Consider the following 25,248-nt stretch of genomic DNA (forward strand, 5'->3'; position numbering starts at 1 on the left):
GATAGGCCGTGATCAAACGCGCAAAGTTTCGTCCTTCGCAACCTCGACAAAGGGTAGAGCAGAGGGTCCTTTCACTCGAATGACACGAGCCCCGGAGCAACACGCGTGCACGGATTCCTGTCTAATACCAGTATCCTAGTTTCGTCACTAAATGCAACCAACTGTTCAAGATGGCGTAGAGCAGAGAGAGAGAGAGAGAGAGAGAGAGAGAGAGAGAGAGAGAGAGAGAGAGAGATGGAAACACTCTCTTGTGTGTGGCTCTTGCGCCGTTGCTGTTACTACTACCGTTCCTCCAGTCGAGAGAAAGAAAAAGTTCCGAGAGCACAAGCGCCATTACTTGTGAGAAACCTCGAGTCTTGGACTCGAGAAAGCGCGCCAACCGAGATAATTGACACATTTCAAAGAGATGCCGAGTAGGAGGAAATTTAGCATCGCGGAAATCGATAAGATCGTACGACAATTACCCCGAAAAATTTCGAAATCGAACGATCGCTCTTAGCTTTTATATATATCTCTCGACGGCCACGGCGATACGATAACGTCGTCGAGTTAAATCTTATCGATGTCGTTGTATCTCTCTCTCTCTCTCTCTCTCTCTCTCTCTCTCTGTGTGATCTACGATCCGAGAGGTGTCGACGACGTAGAAAATACCGACGACGCTCTCTCACATCCCTACAGCTCGCTCGCTTACCTTGATATTTATAACGTAACGCGCTAAGCTTTACGAGCCACCCGATGGCAACGTTTAATTCTGTTCTTTGCGATCCTATCGAGTACGCGAAGGAGTTTCGTCGTGCAATTACATCGTGAAGAACGTCGAGAGGTATCTCCGACGTTCTTCACGATTCGAATTTGAAATTGGGAGAAAGGTTTGAAGAATGAGAAAAAAAAACGACGATCTTATTACGCGCAGGTGCTTTCGAGGAGAATGATTTGAAGTCGGTTTAGAGGGCTGCTAAGTGGTACCACGTACGTAAGACGCGGGTCATGACCTCGGAGGCCGATCCTCTTACGAGGAGTACTGTTATTGGCATAGTGGCACGCTTAAGTCGACCCCACCGACTCGCTATTCTCGAAAGCATCTATAACGATGCTCGCTTTTATCTCGGCGACCGCAGCGCGAACGCCCTCGAAAGTTTCTCTCTCTCTCTCTCTCTCTCTCTCTCTCCTCCCCACTGCTCCTCCGTTTAACCTTTGACCCTCTCCGATACAACGCCCCTTTGCGCGATCGAATCTTTACTCTTTTAGACCGCTCGACTAGATTATTTTGCGAAAAAATATCAACTATCGAGAGCCGGCATGGTACGTGACCGATTTTCATTCATCATCGTGACGCGGATTTTGCAAAAATCTTGGAAGGTACGTGCGTTGTTCGCGAGCGTTGGGTTATCGAAGAATAAAATATCAGAAGGCAGAGAAAGTAGGGTAAAAAACCGGTCTGCGGTGACCGACTCGCGTCCGGTGCAAAATTGTTAAAAGAAGACAACGCCCAGCAATCGCAAAATCGCTATTTACCAAAGTACAGAGTACGAACGAAAGCGAGAGAGAAAAAGAGAGAGAGAGAGGCGCGAGAATTACATTATCATTGAGCAACTTTTTCAGCAATTCTACTACGACTGGTATCAAGAAAGAGTCGCGAGACATTTAGATGAATTATCAACTTCTCCGAGGAGCAATCAACGAAATGAGAAGATTTAAGCAACGAACCTTTTCTTCTTCAAAGCGAATCTCTAAAATAATAGTGCAAAGCGTTGTAAATTATTACGGAGCGGATACGACGTATCGAGGGATGACGATCTTCGAATCGTCGTCGTATGAAAAAGCATATTTCTGTTTCGTCGAATTATCTTTCACGAACGTTTAACGAAGATCGTATACGGGACGAATGCACGCGAGCGAGCTGGAAAAAATAAAAAGAGATCGTAACGTGCGATGCGTTCGAAATGACAAAGAGTATCGACGGTCACGCACATGTAGCATCGCGACGATGACGCACGTCAAAGAAAGATACAAGCGTCGTCGACCTGCATATCCTGCAATCTTTGCAACTCTGTAATCAACTTCTCGCTCGTTTCTTTCTTGGCTCATAAAATTGCCAGACTTTTCGCCTGACTCGCGAACCAAGAAGCACGGCGACCATTATGGTTTTATCGGTAAATCTTCGGACAATAAAAAGTAAAAGATTCGAAGAGCGTTCCACGACGTGCGGCTTCTTCTCTTCCACGTAAGGTAGGGAGGGGTCGGGGGGAGGGGGAAGAAAGAAAGAAAAAAAAAAGATTAGCTCGCGAGAGGAACGTTCGTATTTTACGGTTATTTTAATGCGATACGCGCGCTGCATACAGATATATCTAAGCTCGCAGAACGTTAGCCTTACAATTAGTCTGCCGCGCGCGCGCGCGTAACCGCAATTAACTTAATAATTCCGTTATAATGCACTTATAGGTGCGCACCGGCGCGCCGCTCTTACGTGCGCCACCACAATGAGCGGCCAACGTTCCGGCTAACAATAAGAAGTAATAACGTACAACGCGTTGGAGAGAAAATTAACGAAAGTAGCACGGCTACTGGCCGACGCACGATCGAGGATTTAGACGAGAGAGAGAGAGAGAGAGAGAGAGAGAGAGAGAGAGAAAAAGGAAGAAAAAAGAACGAACGAACGAAAGAGGAGTCGGAAAAGAATCGGCGAGCAATCGAAATGACGAAACTACGAGCAAGTATAAATTCGAAGAGACATAGAAGAGAGAGAGGTCACGAGCGCAAAGGGAGTTTCGACGTGGTCTTGGTTTTTCCCGATGATTCTCGAGACCGACCATGTATTCTTAGATTCGCAGACGGAAACGGAGAAAAAGAAATTCTCTCGAGGATTCGCCGAAAGTCAGAACCAAAATGGAATTAGAACGAGCAATAAGATGTAAAGGAAAACTCGAGGAGATACGAAAGATAGGTTGAAAAAGGGATAGAGAAGAAAGGATGAGTATTTATTTTAAATAATAGGAGGGTAAATAAAAGGAGAACGATACTTACGCGTCGAGATCTGATTTGGTGGAAAAAGGAAGGGAGGAGAACGGCATTCGGGGGAATCGATGAAATTAGCGTCGCGGCGGCCGTAGAAGAGTGGCCGTGCGCGAGATGCAAAGGCGCACCTGCAAGCGCGAAGCCAACCGGGACAGGGACGAGAGTGTCATTGCCCTGTGTGCCGTCTAGTATAGAACGTACAGGAATAGCAGGCTTAGCCATCGGCTTAGACGTTGCACCGCTTCGTACGTCGCCGCCTCTTCTCCTTTCCCCCTCCTCTCTTCTCTTCGCGAAGAGTGCCGCAGCTGCGGCGCACTTGCGCCTTCGTGACTTTGCTCTGTACTTCGAGCAGCTAAGTTAAAGCCTCGCCAAAGCGGGATTTATTCTACTCTTCCAACGAGGCCGCCTCGTTAACGACCCTTTTTTCTTTTTATTTATCTTTATATTTTTTTTTCTTTATTTTATTTTATTTTATTCTTTTTTTTTTTTTTTTTTTATCATTTTCTTTAATACGAAGAACTTGTTCCGTAGGTATATCGAATTAGCGAGAATTGCTTCCTCGATGACTAATTAATGGGAGTATGTTGTTCGTTTTCATTTATTCGATTAGAGCTAATCCTAAGAGAATTATAAGTTGAACAAGTGCGTACAAGGAAGCTCTCTCCTCCCTCTCTCTCTACCTATCTTATCAGCTTCTAATATTAGTATAAACGTCTGCTTCGTTTCGCCGAAGCGTCAGCTGCAACGATTTACATGGAAAAGCTTGATCGATCGAAGAAAATGTTGAAAGGTGTCTCGAGATTCTCTTCCTGTATGATTCTTCGATCGTTCGGAGAGCTCGAAGGAGCTCTCAAGATTTGATATTACAGTGATCTGCGCTACCGAGCGCGTTCGAGATTCTATCGATCAGCGCGATCTACGTGAGTATTCGCGTTATGCTCGCTCTCTCTCTCTCTCTCTCTCTCTCTCTCTCTCTCTCTCTCTCTCTCTCTCTTAGGCTGGGCTGTGGTTCGTTCGCGAGAAAAAATCCGCGGATTCCAAAAGGACAAAGAAAAAGGAAAGGAGAAGGAAGAAGGAAGAAGGAAAAGAAAAAAGATGGGCAACGAAGGGATAACCATAGGCCTTGGCAGCTGCGAACAACCGAATGACATGCTTCTAGTCTCAGATTGCATGCCGCCATAGTGACGAGGAGATTATAATCACGCGGAGACCGACCGACTACGATCTTCTCGACTCTGCTCTCCTTCCATCTTCCTTCGACCGTTCTATAAACCAGTCCCGTATCTATCGATAACATCGCAATAACGAAAACCAAGTTTATAACTCTCTATTAAGGCTACCGTCGACGAGTTAAAGTCGATTTCATCGAAACTCTAACTTCGATTTCACGAATAGTTCCGATTCGTGAAAACGAACAAACGACGTTAAATATTAGAAAAAGGCAAAACGTGAAGATCTGGTGGCGCGACGGAGTCGCTCGATGCGTTCCCGTCTATCGGATTATTTATCTTCCTCGTACGTAGAAAAGTCGTTACGATATCTCGTTTGTATCTCTCGTCGATATTTTTTTCAGTGCCCGATAACGAGAAAGAGGGAGAGAGAGAGAGTCTTGGAAAGGAAGGAAAGTTTCGATTTCCGCGTTCCACCGAACGCGCGCGAAGAGATCCCGTTGCCGCGTAGCTCTCCTTACGGCCCTGACACTGGGATTCATGACTGGCAAAAGGAAGGAGGAGAAGAGAAAGGGAGGATCGCAAATCGGGGGAAGCGAGATCGTTTCCATGCACGCTATGTAACGATCGATCACCCATCACCACCATGGCGATCCACCGACGTAGATTATGCGAGATACTACATCCTCCTCCTCCTCCTCTCTCTCTCTCTCTCTCTCTCTCTCTCTCTCTCTCTCTCTCTCTCTCTCTCTCTCTCTTCCATTCCCTTTTATCTCCTTTCCTTTACTTTTATTCGTATTAACGCTCGTCGTTCGTACCTAACCGAATGACGGTCATCCCTTTTTCTGGGATGAAAGTAATCCTTTCGGAATTTCGACGATAGATCGATTCGAAAGATCCCCTATGAAATGTGTCACGGCAAAGATATTCGATCGGTTCGAGGGGCTTTCCTTGAATCATCGTACATGGGAGAGTCATCGATTATTATTTGCGATGCGAGCACGATTCGATTTGCAAACTAATCGCGTACACCTTCCGCGAGAAAGGAGAGAAAGAGAGCGAGACTGACTCTAGGATCGACTTTTATACGACGGATTCTTTATGAGACGCGATATCCGCTCGTTCCCGCTTCACCCCTCCCATTTCCACCTGGAATATAGGCTGGCCAGTAATATTATATGGGCATCGATATAAGATCGGATCGGTAATCGATAGGACCAGTCCGTCGTAGGTATGCCGATGAAAACGTTTCGCTCGACGAAGCGTCGCGGCTGCACCGTGGAAAAATGTTTTCGATGCTTCGTCAGACCCTTGCCCATTGAGCCGCGAGATTATGTAATTTCGATGCAAACAACGAATCACTCGAGAACCCTCGATGAGTAGCATTCATAAAATCTTTTGCGTTTACCGAATTCGCCGAAGCGAGTAAGAAGAAAACTCATCGACTCGAAAGTACTTAAAAAAAAAAAAAAAAAAAAAAAAAAGCCGTAGGTTTCTCGTCATTTCCAATCACGATTATAACGTTATTATTTCCGATACGGATAATATATAACGGAGTACACACAAACTGCCTGTTTCCTACGGTTTCAAACACGTGATCCACTTTTATCCAATCTGCATATTACATCTGCATCTTCCTACGCGTTTCCCATTGCGTAAACCGTGCGAGCTAGCGACCGATCCTAGGTACAACAAAATGCGAAAGAGCGAGAGAGAGAGAGAGAGAGAGAGAGAGGATTAGAAGACACGTATCTGCATTACGCAATGCACGTATGTACGCGTGTACGCCAAATCATCGTCGTCGGTCACGTAACGCAGGCAAACATTTAACGCATTTTCTGTCGAAAGAAATACAGAAGAATTCAAATTTATTAATCTTACGTGACTAGAGAGCAACGCGCGAAACGAGTAGAAACTTTATGCTTTTCTTAAGTACGAGCAAAAAAAAAATGAAACGTTACGAGACAAGAAACAGAAAATCGTTATGAAATCTAGTAGATTATTATCGCGCGTTATACGCGGTCCAATTAATTCCAACGTAAATTACATGAAATTCTTCAAATATTTGTTTCGAGTGGTTGCAGGGGATAAAAAATAATCTGAGATAATAATAATAATAATAATAATAATAATAATAATAATAATAATAATAATAATAATAATAATAATAATAATAATATTACGCTTCAACCCTGCGCCACGACTTTTATCACGATGGAGTGTCTTACCCGCAAGAGTCACGACCACCGGAAAGTGAGTTGCTCTCACTTTCTCCAATTTGTCATTGCTCGCCGCGAACGATACCGCGATATTAATTAATCTTCCATAACGGCGCGGATAAGCTCGCGCAAACGTCGTACATGTAAGCAAGTACAAGCGTATATTTTTTAGATACGAGTGGGTTGTCCTCCATTGGACGATCGCGAATTCATCGCTATCGAGAGGAATGTCGCGTACCGGATGACGATGAAAGGAGAAGGGCTACTGGTGCCGCCGTCGCCGGCTTTGCTCGCAGGTTTCACCGGTCGAGTGATGACGAGAAAGATAAGATCCGGAACAGGTGGAAAGCAAGCTTTACGTGCGAACGAGATTCCGAGAAAAGAAATTTCATTTCGATTGATCCTCGATGATTCCTCCTTCGATGAGGATACTCCGATAAAGCAAGCCGGCGAAGAACGAAAGAAACGATTTCTCTTTACAAAACTCGAAAATAAAGAAGACTTTTTCCTTTTTTCTTTCCTTTTCCTCGGTTACGTTATAACACGCGAAATTCCAGAAATCAACGAAGACAAATGTAACGAGCGTGTAGCACCATTCACGGCGATGCACGTGCAATACAGCACGGAGATCGCACGTGTATGGTTTTACACGGCGAGTTCACCGAGAGTATATAGATAAGATCGGAGACAGGTGGAAAGTTCTTCGCTTCCACGTGACTATGCGCTCGCTCTCTTCGTTCTACCGCTCGAACGCGAGAATTCGATGAGATATTCGAGAAAAGTGAGGAAGGTTAGTTGTGGTTGGTCTATCCTAATGCTATCGGAAACACGATGAAAAGATGTGAAATAGGGATCGTTTTTCTCCCTCTTGTACGCTCATTGACGATTTCGGTCAAATTGGCCGATGTCTCGAACAAAAATTTAATCTTTCCTTTCTTTGGTGCATTACGCTACGCAATGTCATCGTCGTCGTCGTCGTTAGTTCCAGAGAGATAGGCGACGGTGTACTAACGGACGAGTCAAGTGGGAGATCGAAGAGGTAAAAGGAGGGAGAGATCGAGTGAATGAATCGAAGAGGAACCGAGACAAATATCTCTCTCTCTCTCGCGCAAAGCTTCTTTTTTTATCGTACATCACTCCTCCGCGTGGTGTACGCCCGTGTACAAATAAATGCACTCCATACATTATTTATAAATCATTTATACGCCAACTACAAGGTCAGGATAAGATCTCCGTGAGGGAAACGAGAGTGCACACTGGGAGTAGTTGGGTTGGGCCTTCTCGCCATCTAAGGTAATCGACCTATTCGTCCAGCCATCGAGATACGAAATCCTTCAAATTCGAAAGCCTAACCCTGATATCGCGCTTACGAAAAAGGAAAGGAAAATAGATCGATGAAACCGGTCCGATCGCTTTCCCACGCGCTTTATGAATTCTCGTTTGGAATAAATCAACAATTAAATCGAATGATCAGAGAGCTCCGTAAGAAGCAGCGGATTATTCCAAGACGAGTTCTCTCTTTGCTCGAGCTTGCTCCTCTTCTCTCTCTCTCTCTCTCTCTCTCTCTCTCTCTCTCTCTCTCTCTCTCTTTCTCTCACGCACTCTCTCTCGCCAGTCTTCAAGAGTTTATTCTTAATGCTACGTGAACCCATCGCGCCTTCGAGTAATTCCTGACATAATAAAGTAACTACATAGCATGGTGGCTTTCCTCCTCGGTGATTCACACCGTACATATATTTAAAACACGACGAGGGGAAAATGATAGAGGAATGGGGAGCGAGCGAGCGAGCGAGAGAGAGAGAAAGAGAGAGAGACTAGTAAACGGCTGGCCGATGCACATCGGAGAAACAAGATCTGGCACTACGTTATGCCCGCTCGATTACAGATAATCATCCTCTGCGCTTCGATCGAACTTCATCGACCTATAAATCGGCATTCCAGGCACGCTTATAGTAGCACCGAGATTTCTACCCGATGAGTTATTCAATCGTGCCAAGCATTAATGTACGACTATTCGACTGAATTCGTCCATCAGTCGTATAGAAAATTGGCGCCGTGACTAAGAGACGCTTTTAAAATGATCAAATTCCAAAACCATGAGATATACTATCTACCGATATCAATTAAGAATGGAAATGGAAAAGAGAAATTTTGATCGAGAGTAAATCCAGTGCCGTTATTATCCGTCCGGTTCGAGTCACCCCGGGCCGTCCGTTCGGTGAGCAATATCTCATAACTTGGCCGACCTACGTTTAGCCTATCACGAAGTGGATGTCCTTGTCGTGACCGTGAAGCTAATTGCCGGTGGTCAACGGGAGGACGAACGACCGAGAGAGTGGATAAATGATCGCGCGGTGACGACGATAAAGAGCGAGAACAACGAAATAACTCATCGATCTTTGCCAATTGCGTTTTATTTTCTCTCTCTCTCTCTCTCTTTTCTTTTTCTTTTTTCTTTTTTTCTTTTTCTGTGTTTGGTTTTTCTTTTTCGAAGATAAGAAGCGTATAGAAGATAAGAAAATACGAGAGACTTCTCCTTATCCTAGAGAACGAGCTAAAAAGTATACGAGCTGAAAATCCCGCTCATTTTACGAGCACTCCCAAGTTTTACGCCGATCCTTCGTCGAGATCGCAGATAACGCGCTGTCTCACCGGATAAAGTCAAAAGGAGAAAGAGGAGGAGGAGGAGGAGGAGGAGGAGGAGGAGGAGGAGGAGGAGAAGAAGAAGAGGGAGCTTAGAGAGCTGCTCAAGGGGAAAGATCGGTCGAGTTACTCGCGCCACGGTCATCTTCCCTCGAAGAGACGACTACGCGGAAACCGTCTCGGAACCAGATTTTCTCGTTAAGAGTAACTCCGTTAAGGTAAAGCCCGGACGATAGAGATCGTTCATTCATGTTAGAGACCCATAGAATCTTCCTGGAAGTCCCTACGAGAATCCTACGAGGAAAAACGACTCTTCTTTCGATCCATCCATCCATCTCTTCGGATTTAACATCGAAATAACGTAGCGCGCGTCATATTTATTTATGAGAGCAGAAAATGCAAGGAAGAAGCAATTTCTGAGATAGTAAAAAATCCTTTCAAGACACTTGTCTCCTTTCTCTCCCTCTCTAATGGAACGACGTTCCTACGTGTAGAAAGAAATAATCCATTCGACGCACGCGCGATGGCCAACTCATAAAAGTATTTTCGTCGGTCGGTAAGGAGAAGTTATAAAGCGCGCTCGCGCGCGTGATGGTAGTAGTGGCGATGATGGCCGGTGATAGGTTCTCTCGAGCGTGCTCGTCGTTTTCCGTCGACGACGACGTTTTCAATGAAGTCCTTATAAAGGTAAGAAGCGTGCGTGCGCATGCTCTCTCCGACTTCCACGAGAGGAAACCGAAGCGAGGAGGGCGGGTATTAAGGCGCGAGCTAAGGAAAAACGTTTTAGATTCGAAGGAAAAAAGAAGTACCCTTCCCTCCCTTTCTCCTTTCGCAGTCTATCTGTTTATCTATCTATCTATCTATCTATCTATCTATCTATCTATCGATCGATCCATCGATCGATCGATCGATCGATCGTTCCATCCATCCATCTATCTATCTATCTAGCTCGCCTTTCTTCTTCTTCTTCTTCGTCTTCGCAGGCTCGATTAAAATCGCTCGAGGGCGATCTATCCGGGATACACCGTAAAGCGGGCCACCGACGGTGCGCGCGTTAGACCCGACGACTTCCATTCACTAGTAACTCTCGCGTACAGGACGTTTCATTTAGCCTTTACCCGCTTAATGATCGAACCGATTTACTCTTTTCTTTCGCCTCCATATACCGCGTATACCGTTACAACTGGATGCCCGCTCTTAAAGATTTTTTACCTTTTTGTAACGGCACGTTTAAGAAGCGCGCAAAACTCGCTTCGGGTCTTCTCCCATCGTGCGATATATTACCAGTTTCACTGCTTTCGCCAATTCTCAATGAAATAGAAAAAAAAAAAAAGAAAAAAAGAAAAACAATAACGATTCTTTCGTTGATCCAATGAAAAGTCACCACAGATAGATACCAGCAATGTCACCGTGTCGCGGCTAAGCAAAGCAAACACTGTCGACGACGTCATGTTTGTACAACGTATATACATACGTATCTACTTATCTATATAAATATGTGCGTTTTTCGTAAGGCGTAATTTCATCGAAACTTTGTAGCAAGAGCTGAATGGGTCAGAAAAGCGAGAAAGAAATATTAAGATCAACGAAGCGATACGTCGTCGTACATACAGCGCCGAACATAACAGTATCTCGCTTATGGCATACGCTTCGGAGTCGTAAGCAAAGTAAATATGCGGCCGAGAGAGGGGGGGGGGAAGAGAGAGGGAGAGACGAATGAACACGTTACACGGTAACGTTCGCCGTCTTTCTTGGTCGTCGAAGAGTCGGAGAGAAAAAATGTTGACCATATCTAGCGTAGCGAGAATTTTGAAGGGCAAATGGCAAAATTTCTTCGTATCGCTATAAGAACGGAAACTGAAATTCTTCGACTCTCGCTCATCTTCTTCGAATGCCAAACGCAACGACGAAGAACGATGACGGTGGAAGAATTTTTTCATCGCGAACGTGTCTCGCTTAAATAAATCTTACCTCTCTCTCGCGCGCGCGCGCACGTCAAATTTCTATCGAGATTATCGAGGTACGAAAGTGCTATCGAAAAAAAAAACGCGTGCGTCTTTATGGAGAAAATGTCGAGATAATCATTTAAAAATTTTCCACCTACTCTTATCAAAAGATTGTTGACTTCGCGCGGGTAATGTCCTCGGTCATTGGTAAGTCGGACGTCGTTTTCGTGTATAACCGTTATAGTCGGACAAACTATACATACTCCGTATGCATAAACCAAACCGATATAAATAAGCTCCGTCGCTTTTATAACGGGCACACGTTTTTGACTGCTCCGCGAGAACGCATCGTTCGTAAAAAGCACGTCTTACGGCTTCCTTAAGATCGTACATCGAGAGAGAGAGAGAGAGAGGGGGGGGGGGAGGGGGAGAGCCAAGTATTCTCGTAATTAGTGGTAAAGGAGAAAAGCAATCGGGCAACGTATTTCGCTTTATACGCGTACCACTCGCAAGACCTTCTACGTGCGTTGTATATGGAAATATGCCTTGTGCGACGATCGAAAGCCCTGAAACTTAATGCGAATTCGTGGAATTTCATGCAATGATCTTGAGACAGAGGAGTGGGGAGGTGTTGGTGACCTACACGAAACCATTTTTAATTTCATAAAAACTCAATCTTATGGATGGCTCGAACGTAGGAGGAAAGATAATAAGAGAATGCGTTTCCTAACGATAAGGGGAAGATCGAAAGAGCATTCCGAGGTTAGATATTATACCGGTAATTTGACTCGTCATTTTTGTCTCTTCGAACGTTGCTTTGTACGAAGAGAGAAAGAAGACCGTGCGCTCTCTCTCTCTCTCTCTCTCTCTTTCTCACGCAAATTACTGCGTTCCTTCGAAAGTCGACGAAGCAACGGCTCTCCGACAGGCAGTTATAAAGGGTGCTGGAAGAAGGCGATTGGAATGCACCGAGAGAACAGGTCGCAAGGCTGCCAGCATTCCGAAATTTGCAAACGAGTATAAGGAGAAACGCGTGGCTCTACTTCGATCTGACTTTTTTTTTCTAACGAAGTAACAATATAAAATAAAAGTATCCTAACTTTCTCTACTTTTTCTTTTAATTCTTCTTCCTCTTCCTCCTTAAAATGAAAAACATCAAAATCCAATTTTCTTTTATTTTCACTCGATTGAAATCACATCTCTTCGTTCCGATTTCGTATATGTAGTAGTATATATATATATATATATATAGTTCGAGATAAGAGAATGCGTACGACCTCTTATCGGCGCATCGAGATTTTTTTCCCTTCGTTGAATCCGCATAAATATATCTAAGCGATAAGACAAACCGTGATGCGTCACGGCGAGAGAAAACGTAGATTCGAAAGGCATATCTACTATACGTAAAAGTCACGATGCCAAGGCCGCGAGAACGCCGCGATAACAATCGGAAAGGATTCGCGCTGTGTCCTTAAAAAAGAAAAAGAATCGATTACAAAGAATCTGTACGTGAAAAGAAGCGCCCATCTTTATCGATGGAATAACAAACGGCGAATTCACAACGTATAAAATGTCGTATGAAAATGCGTCGGAATAAAAGTATCTCGCGAAGGAAGCGAGCAATTAACGCTTCTCCGACGATCGATCGATCGGTCGATCGATCGATCGATCGATCGATCGAGTTTGCTCCTTTGAGACATGGCCGAAGGTAGCAGCAGATCGAATGAAAAAGTATGACTTACGTAACAGCAATGATCCCTACGAGGTCTCTCCCTCCCTCCCTCCCTCCCTCTCCTATCGCTATTCCTCACCGATCGTGCCGAGGAATTCAACGGCGAAGAAGAAAGACGAAAAAGAAGAGAAAGAAGGAAGGAAGGAAGGAAGGGAAGGGATGGAGCAGGAGGAGGCGGAGGAGGAGGAGAAGAAGAAGAAGAAAGAAGAAGCCAAGGGAGACGTCTCGAGGCGCGTCGAGTCGAGCATATACGCAAGAAAGATGGAGGAGGGTGGCAGAATGAAAGAGGGAGAGAGAGAGAGAGAGAGAGAGAGAGAGAGAGAGAGAAAGGACACGCAAGAACACGCGAGAAAGAAGAACTAAGAAAGGAAAGGAGATAGAAGGATAGGGAGAGAAAGAGAGAGAGAGAGAAAGAGAGAGAGATAGAGTCCATCAAGGAAAACTCACCCTATTGCATTCCAGAGCCTCCGCACTGTGCTCCTCTTTCTGCTTGAAGCAGCTGCTGCACTTGCTCTTGTTGAATATGTTTGGTGCGAACTTCCTGCACTCGGCGCCGGTAGCACGCACGACGCCCGTCGTGCCGCTCGACATCGCGACACACTGACGCGAGCACGACGACTTATCGACGACGAGGACGACGATTATTATCGGCCGATAAAAATAGCAACACTAGCAACGACATCGTTCCATTTACTCGTTTCGCTCCTCAAAGTTTTTGCCTTTTTTCTATTTTCTTAGATTTTCTATCGATCTCCGTCGCTATCCTTTGACCGTCTTAACACCCTCCTCGGGATTCGCGACAACTTCGCGTCACTTTCGCGGACCCCCTTAACCCGAAAGTATCGCCCCCTAACCTACGTTTCGAATCACTTTGGCGCCTTTTGAAATTCCCGCCTGGGCTTCCTCTAAACGTGTCACGCTCTTAAAAGAGATTATTCGAAAAACACCAAGCAAGACGAATTCTAATATCCTCGAGAATAAACGTAGGAGTGAACGAAGTGCACCTTATCCGTTCGTTCTATGTGTGTGTCTATATGCGTGTGAATTTGGGCACGCAAACGTGCCGTGTGATCAAAAACGATTCGATGGATGCTTCGCGGCGTTCTTGGTTTCCTTTATTCTTCTCTCCGCGATTCCCCACCTTTTTTTCTTTATCTTCTCTGCTCTCTCTCTCTCTCTCTCTCTCTCTCTCTCTCTCTCTTTCTCTCTCTCTCTCTCTCTCTCTCTCTCTCTCTCTCGACGTCGCGGGAAACGCGCGTCGTCGCACGAGCACGCGCGGTCTCGCGCGTTCACGACGTCGTCATTGACTCGCGCACTGACGGACACGCACTAAACGCGATGCAACGAAACGACCGCTCAACTCCTAAGGTCGACGGCGGTACTGGCTCTCCCCCCACTCTTACCCCACCTTCCGGCATAGAAAGAGAGAGAAAGAGAAAGAGAGAGAGATCAAGCCAAACCCCCTCTTTCCCTTTCCACTCTTTCACCGCCGCACCCGTCACTTGAGAATCTCTTGCTTAAGCCGCGAAAGCACGTGGACGATGGAACGAAATCACGGAGAAGCCTCTCGCGCTCTCTCTCTCTCTCTCTCTCTCTCTCCCCTCCCTCCTGCCGACGTTCTTTCCGTCTGTTTCACTCGATGCAGCCACTCGGTGCAGATAAGAAAAAAACAGAAAAAAAAAAAAAAGACAAGCACGAAAGCAGAATCGTGAATTTCGTGTGGATCGCGTAAACGCCCCGTGGAGGCGCTATGAGTCTTTAACAATAAGAACGACGACGACGCCGACGACGTCGATGACGACGAGCACGTAGACGAGCGCGACGACGATGCTCGGACAAAGCTATGACACACCGTCCGATAATATCCATGACAGAACGAAACTCGCGCGTACATCCATTCGCGATCCTCGCTACCGTACCGTTTTCCAAGCGCCACCGTTTGCCCTTTCTCAAGCTATCGTCCCATTAGTTCGTTAGCTGATTGGTCGCTAACACCACCAACGCGTATCCGCCATATTTCCTTAACACATGCCTTCTATCATTGGTCGATGTTTCTGATGCGACGCACATTTCTCTTTTTTGCTTTTATATCGTCTTACGTGCAATACGATTTTCTTCGATCGAATCAAATATTATTAGATTAAGTTAATTATCGACGATAAAAAAATTCCTCGCGTCTTGATCCAAGTGTTTGTCCTCGAATACACCTGTGAAATTTTTCCTTGTAATATTTTTCCCACGTTATTTGTCTATCTCTTTAATCGTATGCATTGAAATATTCGACACGGGAGATATAAATTATGTAATAATCTGAAAGCAATCTTCCAAAGTTACCTCCTCTGCTGTGCCGATGAGTATCGTCGATCGAGTACAAGTACACCGTGACAGAATCACGAAATCATATTTGTAGCACAACGACCGACGATCGTTCAATTATTTATAAAACAAAAAAGAAATGATAAACGACATTGTTCGAGTAACGCCAAACTACTTATTGCGCTTTTATTCCCGCTACTATCGAATCGAATATATCGCGACATCTTGAAACAATAAAACGCATAAACCTAAAAACCATAAAAGGCGGGAATTATTAAATGATATTAATTCGACATATGTTTTCATTCCAAACTTTACTAATATATGTATTCTAAATTTACTTAATTTTGTGATAAAAATTAAACGAATTATTTCTTTATATATTTTATTCAATAAAACTTTGATAAAGATATTTTGTTATTTTTCATATATTGTTAATAAAAATATGTTCCTCTGGTTTTGAGAAACTACTTGAGTCATACGCGTATGTAAAACAATCAGCTGATTTACACGTCCGGTTCTATATCCGTAGATTTGTTCCGGGTTCAGAACGACTGTTGTTCCATCGTCTATGAGATTGCCTGTAAAGATGGTAGATAAAGCTGTTGACAGGTTCGTAGCTCTGATTATTTTTAATTTTTTATACGAAAAGTTATATTTATTAGTCGTAAAGATGTTCATGTAAAATTTTAATATCATATTGTGCAACTAAATGTTAAATATAGTTAACCTCCAACGTTATACTTTGGTCATAACAAATTAACCTTTTATTTGTGTTAATATTCGTAAATATTTAATAAGAAAAAATATTTTTACTCTAACGTAAGACCATCTAAAATGTCACGTTTCGAAGTTGTTTCTTATGAATCGTTCAAAGGTACAAAGTATATGCACATTTTCAATATTTTTCTGACAATTTTACATTATTGCTTTCAATTTCTACATTATCGCTCTATAAAATAATCTTATTATAATATATTTTAGTATTAAAAAAACTCGTATAAACGTTTGTTAGAAATATGGAAAAATATTATATCGAAACAAATCTTAATCTGATTAAATCCGACCATCTTACATAACATGCAAAGGAAAGAAATCATGAAAAAACATTAATTCATAATTGTCTAATTAAAATGTAACATATGAGATATCAAGTTTTAATGAGTCCTTTTATAAATTACATATCAAAAGTTTAAAATTATATTGCTTTTATATGTGCAATTATGTTGCAAAAGAATTTTATTTGCTGTTTGATTTAATGTCTTTTGATCCATGACAAATGGATCGTCTTTTACGTCTTTCCAATCTATTCTCATACGCTTTTCATTCAATTTTTACTTATATCGAGGCACAAATGAGGAGGAAATAACGTTCAAGTATCGTTCCATCATATTATAACACTTTCGTCATTACAGGGATGATAACTCAAAAGTTGCAATTATTAGAGAAGTATATGACAGTGAAAATGCTCATGAAACTTTTGAGTACGAGTTAGAAAGAGCCCTTGAGTCCGAATGTACTTTAATCATAATTGAACCATCGAAATTGGGAGATGAAACTTCCAGATGGATAACGGTTGGTAATTGTCTTCATAAAACTGCAACGTTATCTGGCTTAACAGCTATCACAACAGGTTTGTTAATGTCCTTAAATCGTGATTGTAATTAATACGTTGTTGATTTAATTATCGGTTTCTAATATTCGTAGGTCTTATATGGGGCGATCGACCTTATATTTGTGGCACATTAGGTTTTGTATCACTTATAACTTGTGGACTTTACACTTTGTCATGGCAGTTTGATCCATGCTGTCAATACCAAGTAGAAACTGACACAAGTAAGCTACCACATGTAGAAGTGTTAGCTATCTTAGGTCCATCGTCGCCAACGTTTCTTGTAAGAAAGGATGATACGAGGAGACGAATTCTTCATGCGACTGTTACGCTGACAGCCATTAGCATTAGTGCATGGAGAATCTATCAAGCTTTTAAATGAAAATTTAATTGTTGAAAACGAATTATATCTTGTTTTTAAATTGAAGAAGCAACATAAGGGCCATGCAATACATCATCAACAATAGAATGCAAGGCCTAGCATAGGATTCTTTATATTAGAAGAAACACAGAATCACATTTGCTTATACAGAGGAGACTTTGTATTACATAAAATGTATAACTTCACTTAACAATTGCATTTAGCTTCGGACATTATATATTCAGAGTTGCAGGTGTTTCTACTCTGTGATCCATAATTTGTCGATTATACTATAATCATTTTTGTCACAAAACAAATTGAAAAATATTCCACAATAATTCAAGTAATATGTGTTCTTTTAACTATACAGAATTGCAACTTTAAATTCAAGAAGTTAAATGTAGCATCGTGTATTTTTAGATTGTATATAAAATAGGTAGATTGCACAGAACACGAAATGAAGAAAAGAACGTTGCCTAGACTTTTTCATTTTATAAAATTAATAAGAATCAAAGCAAAATGACTGTGTCTGTGCATAATAATTGTAAATGATAGTGTTATTCTATACTCCAAGTTGTTTAAATAATATAACATTTTAACGATTACCTTGTGTTTTGAGTAAATAATTATTTTGAGTCAAAATGAAACAATCAACTTTGAGTAAATAAACGTTTACTCAAAACGGTATATCGAACTTCATAATTTTGTCCCACAAAAAGAGCATTGTAAGCATTCCTGCAACAAATGATAAAGAATTCTAAAAGTTCTTTAATTCAATATATAAAACATTTTTAATAATTTTGAAGCTTATAAAAAAAAAAAAAAAAAAGAAAAAAAAAGAAAAAAAAAAGAAAGAAAGAAAAAAAAAGAAGAAAAAAGAAAAAAAAGAAATTATTTCTCTACTTGTATATCGACATTAGGCCTCTTACTTAAAACCCAAATTTGGATTACTCATCTATCTAACATACCGAGCTAGAAATGAATGCAGCAACCATATGTCGATTCGTCTACCTTTACGTGGATTCGTCTACCTTTACGGCCAAGTATTCCAGTGTTCTAACATTCCAATTAATATAAATTTCTCGATAAACCATCTCTCTTGTAAAGATCTCTCTTACAACATAGCATTAGATATGATATTTGCATATTATGATATTTGCACATTAATTTCTTTTATATCATTTTAAAAATTTCAAATTTCACGATAAACAAAACTCCAATTGATGTTATACTGTTATATGACTGACTCGCTAACTCTCTTTAACAAATAATTATTCATATATCGATTCGCTACATTAGTATAATTTTATTTCACATTTATTTTATCAATATCTAACAAAATTCCAAATGTCTTCTAAAATGAGAGAAACGAGATACTATTTACTAATATTAAATTGAATGATAGATTAATTCGTACACATTCCGAAAGTCCATTTTTATTATAAATGGTTACGTCTTGAATTATTATTATTCTTTTTATTATTATTCGAAATAATGCACACATCAAGCGAGTGTAGTAATCTATACGACAATTTTACTTCAATCCAATAACTAAATAAATTCCAATGAAGACGTCGATTATATTTCTCTTTTAATAAATATTATTGAAATTATTTTTATTTGCGCGTTTGTTGAATATTTTGCTCCATACCGTCACGAATCGTATGTCTGCTCGAAATGACCTTATATTTGATCGTTTATATTCTGTTATCGTGTTTGACGAAATGATTTTGAGAGGTACAAATAATATCAACAAACAATAATATCTCGTAACAAATGTGTATTTTAAATGGAAATGCGTGTGCGAAATTCTGTATTTCTGTAACTTTTGATGTGCGCTTTATTCTGATAAATGTTGTCAGCTAAACTTATTCAGAATAAAAAGGTCTTTCGGAATATGTACGAATAAAATATTTTAAAATGACGTTTCATTCTTTTCACCTGCCTCTTTATAAGGCTTTTGTTGTTTTACTTAACATTGCTAAGATATATAAATTTAAACAAATTTACAGCGACAATGCAATTGTTGATATATTTATGACGATACTATAATTTTGATGGTATCAATTAACGTAACATCTATTATCTAGTAAAATCACTATTAGTGTTATTTAGAATTACTGGAATTATTAGAACATGTAGAAGTTCTAGTCAACTGGGTATTCGAATTTTATTTTTAAATTTATAAAAGAAAAAATTATCTTCGATATTCGAGCATAAAAGCACATTTGAATTTTTTAAGACCCTTGTTGTGTGTGTGTGTGTGTGTGTATATATATATATATATATATATATATATATATATATATATATGTTTTATTAATAAATATGTACATAGTGCCGTTATAAATTGTTTTAAATGAAACATTAAATACATATTTTGCAAAATATAAAATATAAAACGATACAAGGTGTATAAATAAATAATAATGGTTTAATTAATTCATGCCAAATTTCATATAAAAAAATAAAATGAAATCAATATCTTCGTACGACAAATTATAACTTCGTGTTTAGATTCTCTGCCAAACAAATCTCAATAATACGATATATTATAACATATAAACGGTAAATCATATAACTTAATTTATTTTGAAGTCAAAAAGAACCTATAAGAAATGCGCTATAATCAATTTTCTCTAATAAATTATACGAGAAAAACGAAAGATTTAGATATACACTAATAATATAAATAATTGTAAAATAATAAATTTTCGATCGATCACACGTGTTATATGGTTCATGCCATATATGTATGTATACAAATTTTTAGGAATTTTTTCCTTATTCGCAAGACGATAAATTGTAACATTACCAATAATTTTAATTTTATAAATTATAATATTATAAAAGGAACAATTATATAAGAGGTTAATATTTTAAATACAGCTAAGTGACTTTATTTTTCTCATATATGACATTTGTATACATGCAGCGTTAAAGCTATTAGTGAAAATAAAAAAAAATGCCAATGAAATATGAATTTTTAATGTATAGAACATTTCCTTCATGATGAATTTAATAAAGTCACATGAATCTATTTGAAAGATTAGATGTGTGTGTGTGTGTGTGTGTGTGTGTAGACACACACATACAATTATATTTAAATTTGTATATTTTAGAATATTTATAATATTCATGATATTCAATTGATTATAATTACTAAGTTTTAACCATTAATATACTATTCCATGACGATTCTGTATATTTATACATATATGATATATTTCTTATTGTAATAATAATACTCAAAGAAACTTTTCATAACATAAATCTATGGAATACATGAACTTTTATTTTGATTGTATAAAAGATTTAAATAATACAACTGCCTTGATAATAGTAATTATACTCTTTTTACAAGATAGCAAATATATGAAAACAATTTATAATTTTATATATATGAAAACTTTTACTCATAAATTCGTTTCAATATAATAGTGATATTAAAACAAAAATATTAAACTTTTTTAAAAAAATAATACTCTTGAAGAGATGACATTTGAATACCTATGTCTTATATGATTTTTACTAATATGACAAAATATAGATGCATTTATTTTATAAATTAGTTTGTAACTCAATTCTCACACTTACAAAAACATTTAAAATGTAATTAAATTTGATGTTAGTTGCAGTGTATATATAAACACTTATTTAAAATGATATTTTTGTGATAAAAAAGAAAATATATATATATATATATATATATATATATAAAAGAAATAAAAGAATTTTAAGTAAATCTATCGGACAAGTTCATTTAGCGCTTTGCACTTGTACAAAATATTAATGATAACATTAACATTATTACCTATGCAATAATAATAATCTGAATAATAATTGTTTAATCATCAGTACAAAAACGTAATAGATAATAACAAATGTTTGTATAATTTAGGCAAAAAAAACATTACACCATATTTTCAAACGAAGTGGTATTTACACTGATTTTATTTATTGGAAAATTACTTTTCCTTTGTAAATTTTTTAGCACGTTTTTCCATAAGCCAAAAGTAAAGAGAAGGACATAAAAAACGTAAAAGTATACCACATTTCGGGATAATCGTAGCAATAATTACATCCTTTTCTTTCTTCAATACAGCTTGCAAAACTTTTTTGGCAACATATTTAGGAGAATAACCTTGCTCGGTAGTTTGATCCATTACTAAAAGCGCATTACGTTTTTATACAAAGGGATAAAGCTTTCTTTATGCATTTAAACATATTTTAAATAAACAAACCTCCATACGTTTCTCCAGTTCCTGTTAAAGCATTTAATGACAAAGCAGTCTTTATATATCCAGGACTAATTACTGTAACCTTTATATTGTGTTCAGCTAATTCTGCTCTAGAGGAGTCACACCAAGCTTGTAATGCGTACTTAGATGCTGCATATGAAGACCTATTATATTATGATATTTAGTGACTATCTTAATAAAAGATACAAATGTAGAAAATTATACAAACCTATGTGGTATAGAAATTTTACCCTGAACACTGCTAATACACACTATATGCCCATTTTGCTGTTGTAACATTGTTGGAAGAACAGCTAGAAAAATATATGTCGTATATTCAAATTAAATAAATTTATTGAATATATATATATAAATTTTTATGTTTACCTTTAGTTAAAGCTATTTGTGCAAAATAATTAATAAGCATCACTTTAATGTCCACATCTACATTTGTATTAATAACTTCACCTCGATATGAAATACCGGCATTATTTATCAAAATGTCAATTTTCCCATGTATTTTTAAAACTTTTGACACTTTGGATTGTAAAGAATTGATATCAGTTAAATCCAAAGATAGAATTACAGGTGGATGAGTAGGAACTGTCTGTAAAATGTACTATTGCTAATATAATGCGTGTACGCGTATATACATTGTATATCACAAAATAGAATACGATGAGCATACGCAATGTTTCTCCAATAATGTATTTTTTACTCTTTCCAACTCAGCTCCCCTCCTTGCAATTAAAATAAGTCTACAGCCACAACTGTAGAATACATGAGCTAATGCTTCACCTAATCCAGAACTAGCACCTGTTATCATTACAACCTAAATGACATAATAAAACGAAAAGCACACATATGAAATAACAATATTATTTTCAAAACCTTTTCCCAAAAATTATAGAATACACTGATACCTTATTATTCAACATAGCCTTTTGTTTTTTTTGCTGTATAATGTCAAATAAATGATAAAGTAACCATGGTATAGTAATTGGGAATCCAATTAATTTAAATAGCCACCATACAATGTACCATCCTTTTAAGGTTTCTTGTTCTTTCATGATTTTAAATCAAACGTATGTTTAAAAAAAAATTAATGAAACGCCAAGTAATTATATAAAAACTTATGCGAGTAAAATTTTTTTCAGTAGAAAATCCTTTTCTCGCTATTATCGTAAAATACGCGATTAAACATAACGTAACGTAACGTACAAAGTTCAGAATGCCGTTATCACGCTGCATATATATATATACATATATATATAAATAAGGTTTGTATTTATATTCGTCTTTATCGACACGAACGCCACAGCACGTGATTAATTGTAATTATGTACATGTTGTTACGTCATTATTAGATCATAGTATTGTATTTTTTACCGTATGTATTTAAAACAAAATAAATGTATAATGTCGATAAAAATTCTTTAAGATAAAAATTATCACATAAAATATATGTATATATATATATATGTGTGTGTGTGTGAGTGTGAGTGTATGTGTGTGTGTATACATAATATTGATTCGCGTTGAGCCGCGACAATACCGTCAACCGTGAAGGTAGATCAATGCCTTAACCGTTTATTGTTTTCTGTTAACATAAATCAAGAATTAACAGATAACGATAGAATCTACATATCTCTACATATCTCGACAAATAAAAACAAATTAGTCTTCTGTAATATTTCGGTGAGTAAACATCGAAAATTCGTAAGATCACCTGCAAACGTAAGTTGGATTAAGAATACAACGTATATGTATGTATATTTTTCATTTTATAATAAATATTTAAATATATGTGCGCGAATATAAAATACAATATATAATATTAAATTATGTTAAAAGTTACATATAAATTAAACAACCTTTAATTTGAACTATAAAGTCTGAAGAAAAGAAAAAAAAAGAAATATATGCACTTTCTTAAGTACATATTAAAATTAATTTAATATTAAATAAAAAAGATTATATAGATAAACATGTAAGCTGCCTTAACGTGTGCAATTGTTAATAAGATCGAATGCAATAATTAATTGTCATCTATGAGAACGTATAAAAATATTCTCTTTATATTGATATAGCTGTAGCTCTAACAGCAGCACTCAGTAGTGGATTTGGATCAGGCTCTTCTGTTAAAATATTAACTTTAGCCCATTCTCGGCGTTTGTTACTTTGACGTAATGCATCGATAACTGCTTGTACATATAGGCCATCTTCAAATGTAGCAGCACAAAAGACGGGTTCTTTTACCCAACCTTTCTTATCTTCGACTGATTGAAAAGCTTCTCTTAATGCAGCAATCATATTTCGTAATCCTTTGATATAAGGACGTGGAATAGAATTAGAAACAGGTAGAGATAATTCTAAATCTTCGGTATCTCTATAAAGAATTTCTTCTTGTCCTCCTTTAAATCCATATAAGTCTCCATTGCAAACAAGGAGATGATTACTACCGCCGCATATTAATACTTCTTGGGAAAGTTGCCCTTGCAAGTGATTACTCAATGTGGCTGTAACCAGTGTTCCTCCGCTCAACTCGATTTGAAAAGTACAAAAATCGGGTGATGTTATATGACGTATACCATTTATATACTTTGTAGTTTGAGTAAAAGTTCGAACAACAGCATGTACTCTTATAGCACGTTGACCAACCAAATGGAATATTAAGTCTATAACATGGCTCCCTACCAGAGCCAAAATACCACCACCCATCGTATCGTCGCATAACCAGTCATAATCTGTATTAATAAATGAAAACATTAGGAAAGTAAAGAAAAATATATATCATAAAGTTAAAATAACTAACCGTTATGTAATAAACTTCCCATATGTACTCTAATTTCAATTACTGTTATTGGACCTTCTAAGTAATCTTCTTCTAAAGCTTTTTTCATGGTAACAAATGCTGGTAGAAATCTTAAACTATGATTAACTATGCTTATTAACGATGGATAATATTGAGCAGCCCTGACCATTTTTAATGCTTCACTTTGACTTAAGCCAGCAGGTTTATCGCACACTACATGTTTTCCAATGCCCAAAGCTTTGACTGCAATCTGTGCATGTAAACTTGGCGAACACATGATAAAAATTAAATCTACATCCTTTCTAAGAAGTACATCGTCTATCCGACTTGTATGAAATGGTATCTCCAGGTCCGCTGCTGCTTCCGATACTTCGGACAACGTTCTGCCCCATATAGCTTTAATTTTAAATCCCTTCTCTCTTAAAAAGGGAATAATTACTCTAACAATACTTCCTGTACCAAACACACCAATGCCAGGCAATGTCATATTCGCGTTTTTTCAACAGGATTGCCCTCTTCATTTAATCATTGTTATATTATATAAGCGTTGCGAGATCTTATTTAATTAATTAACAATTACACCATTTACATACAACCATTTGTTATAAATCGTCGTATATAGTTTAAATCACTCGAATGATTATGATCAGTTGTGACATTTTCTTTAACAGTGATTTAAGGCACTCTATCGGTGGAATAGCAAAATCTTTTTATATACCGACTCTTGGTATAGTACCGACTATATAATATTCGCGCTCAAATTATGATCTCTTAAAAAGAGATACAGTACATACGCATATAATAGAAGAACATCACAGCTTTCAATTTTACCGAAAGTTTCAATTTTCAGAAAAAAAAAAAAAAAAAAAAAAAAAATGATATATTATAAATAAAAAAATAAAAGACTTTTAATTTGATGATTTTATTTCTGAATCAACATTAGCAATCGCTAATCAATGTCAAAGATCAACTGACGATCTATCGTCAAATCATCGTCAGAATAAATCGCACGATATATTGCGTTAAATAGAAATCATAAAATTATTGCTGAAATGACATCTCTTTATCGATATTATCTGTAAAGAATTCTATAATCTTTTTTATTAAAATACTATACTATCGGACTTTCGCGAACTTGATAAGAACGTTAAGAAGGTAATAATACCAAGGTTTTGAGAA

General features: G+C 38.3%; 4 protein-coding genes across 11 annotated transcripts in view; 1 reads left to right on the forward strand and 3 right to left on the reverse strand.

The window, feature by feature from the left end:
* The window catches only part of osp (myosin phosphatase Rho interacting protein outspread), a 63,690-nt gene extending 48,449 nt beyond the window's left edge, over positions 1 to 15,241 (reverse strand). For 4 of the 8 annotated variants that reach the window (XM_035878573.2, XM_035878572.2, XM_085656789.1 and 1 more), the window contains exons 1-2: positions 15,059 to 15,240; positions 13,172 to 14,931 (exon numbers count right to left, since the gene is read on the reverse strand). In XM_035878573.2, the coding sequence (XP_035734466.2) occupies positions 13,172 to 13,315 (144 nt within the window). In that variant the 5' untranslated portion in view covers positions 13,316 to 14,931; positions 15,059 to 15,240. Of the gene's footprint in view, positions 1 to 13,171; positions 14,932 to 15,058 lie in introns of all 8 variants that reach the window. The other 4 variants (XR_004839776.2, XR_014982132.1, XM_035878574.2 and 1 more) reach the window with 2 other exon arrangements.
* Positions 15,242 to 15,572: 331 nt separating this feature from the next.
* Positions 15,573 to 17,034, forward strand: Pmi (Transmembrane protein Pmi). The gene is made up of 3 exons (XM_085656795.1): positions 15,573 to 15,652; positions 16,456 to 16,673; positions 16,748 to 17,034. Exons 1-3 carry the CDS (start codon positions 15,612 to 15,614, stop codon positions 17,032 to 17,034), a joined length of 546 nt encoding a protein of 181 aa, XP_085512921.1. The 5' UTR covers positions 15,573 to 15,611.
* A 3,710-nt stretch (positions 17,035 to 20,744) lies between these two features.
* LOC118447096 (dehydrogenase/reductase SDR family protein 7-like) lies at positions 20,745 to 22,510 on the reverse strand. Its single transcript, XM_035878591.2, has 6 exons — positions 22,178 to 22,510; positions 21,943 to 22,086; positions 21,642 to 21,861; positions 21,484 to 21,568; positions 21,258 to 21,418; positions 20,745 to 21,181 (listed from the first exon to the last, which is right to left on the reverse strand). The coding sequence occupies exons 1-6, from the start codon at positions 22,322 to 22,324 to the stop codon at positions 20,982 to 20,984; spliced, it is 957 nt and encodes a 318-aa protein (XP_035734484.1). The 5' UTR covers positions 22,325 to 22,510; the 3' UTR covers positions 20,745 to 20,981.
* A 554-nt stretch (positions 22,511 to 23,064) lies between these two features.
* Positions 23,065 to 24,812, reverse strand: LOC118447094 (glucose-fructose oxidoreductase domain-containing protein 1). Its single transcript, XM_035878588.2, has 2 exons — positions 24,070 to 24,812; positions 23,065 to 24,001 (listed from the first exon to the last, which is right to left on the reverse strand). Exons 1-2 carry the CDS (start codon positions 24,554 to 24,556, stop codon positions 23,331 to 23,333), a joined length of 1,158 nt encoding a protein of 385 aa, XP_035734481.1. The 5' UTR covers positions 24,557 to 24,812; the 3' UTR covers positions 23,065 to 23,330.
* Between the last annotated feature and the right edge of the window lie 436 nt (positions 24,813 to 25,248).

This window comes from Vespa mandarinia, chromosome 4, assembly GCF_050613455.1.
Source record: "Vespa mandarinia isolate Hongniang chromosome 4, ASM5061345v1, whole genome shotgun sequence".
Classification (NCBI taxonomy): domain Eukaryota; kingdom Metazoa; phylum Arthropoda; class Insecta; order Hymenoptera; family Vespidae; genus Vespa; species Vespa mandarinia.

Bases quoted from the DNA above. Each gene is read 5' to 3' on its own strand.
- Pmi (XM_085656795.1), top strand. From the start codon at position 15,612: ATGAGATTGCCTGTAAAGATGGTAGATAAAGCTGTTGACAG. The intron at 15,653-16,455 runs GTTCGTAGCTCT...TCGTCATTACAG, and splicing joins GTAGATAAAGCTGTTGACAG to GGATGATAACTCAAAAGTTG. The intron at 16,674-16,747 runs GTTTGTTAATGT...TAATATTCGTAG, and splicing joins CTTAACAGCTATCACAACAG to GTCTTATATGGGGCGATCGA.
- LOC118447096 (XM_035878591.2), bottom strand. From the start codon at position 22,324: ATGAAAGAACAAGAAACCTTAAAAGGATGGTACATTGTATGGTGGCTA. The intron at 21,862-21,942 runs GTATGCTCATCG...TACATTTTACAG, and splicing joins CATTATTGGAGAAACATTGC to ACAGTTCCTACTCATCCACC. The intron at 21,569-21,641 runs GTAAACATAAAA...ATATTTTTCTAG, and splicing joins ACAAATAGCTTTAACTAAAG to CTGTTCTTCCAACAATGTTA.
- LOC118447094 (XM_035878588.2), bottom strand. From the start codon at position 24,556: ATGACATTGCCTGGCATTGGTGTGTTTGGTACAGGAAGTATTGTTAGA. The intron at 24,002-24,069 runs GTTAGTTATTTT...TTATTAATACAG, and splicing joins GGGAAGTTTATTACATAACG to ATTATGACTGGTTATGCGAC.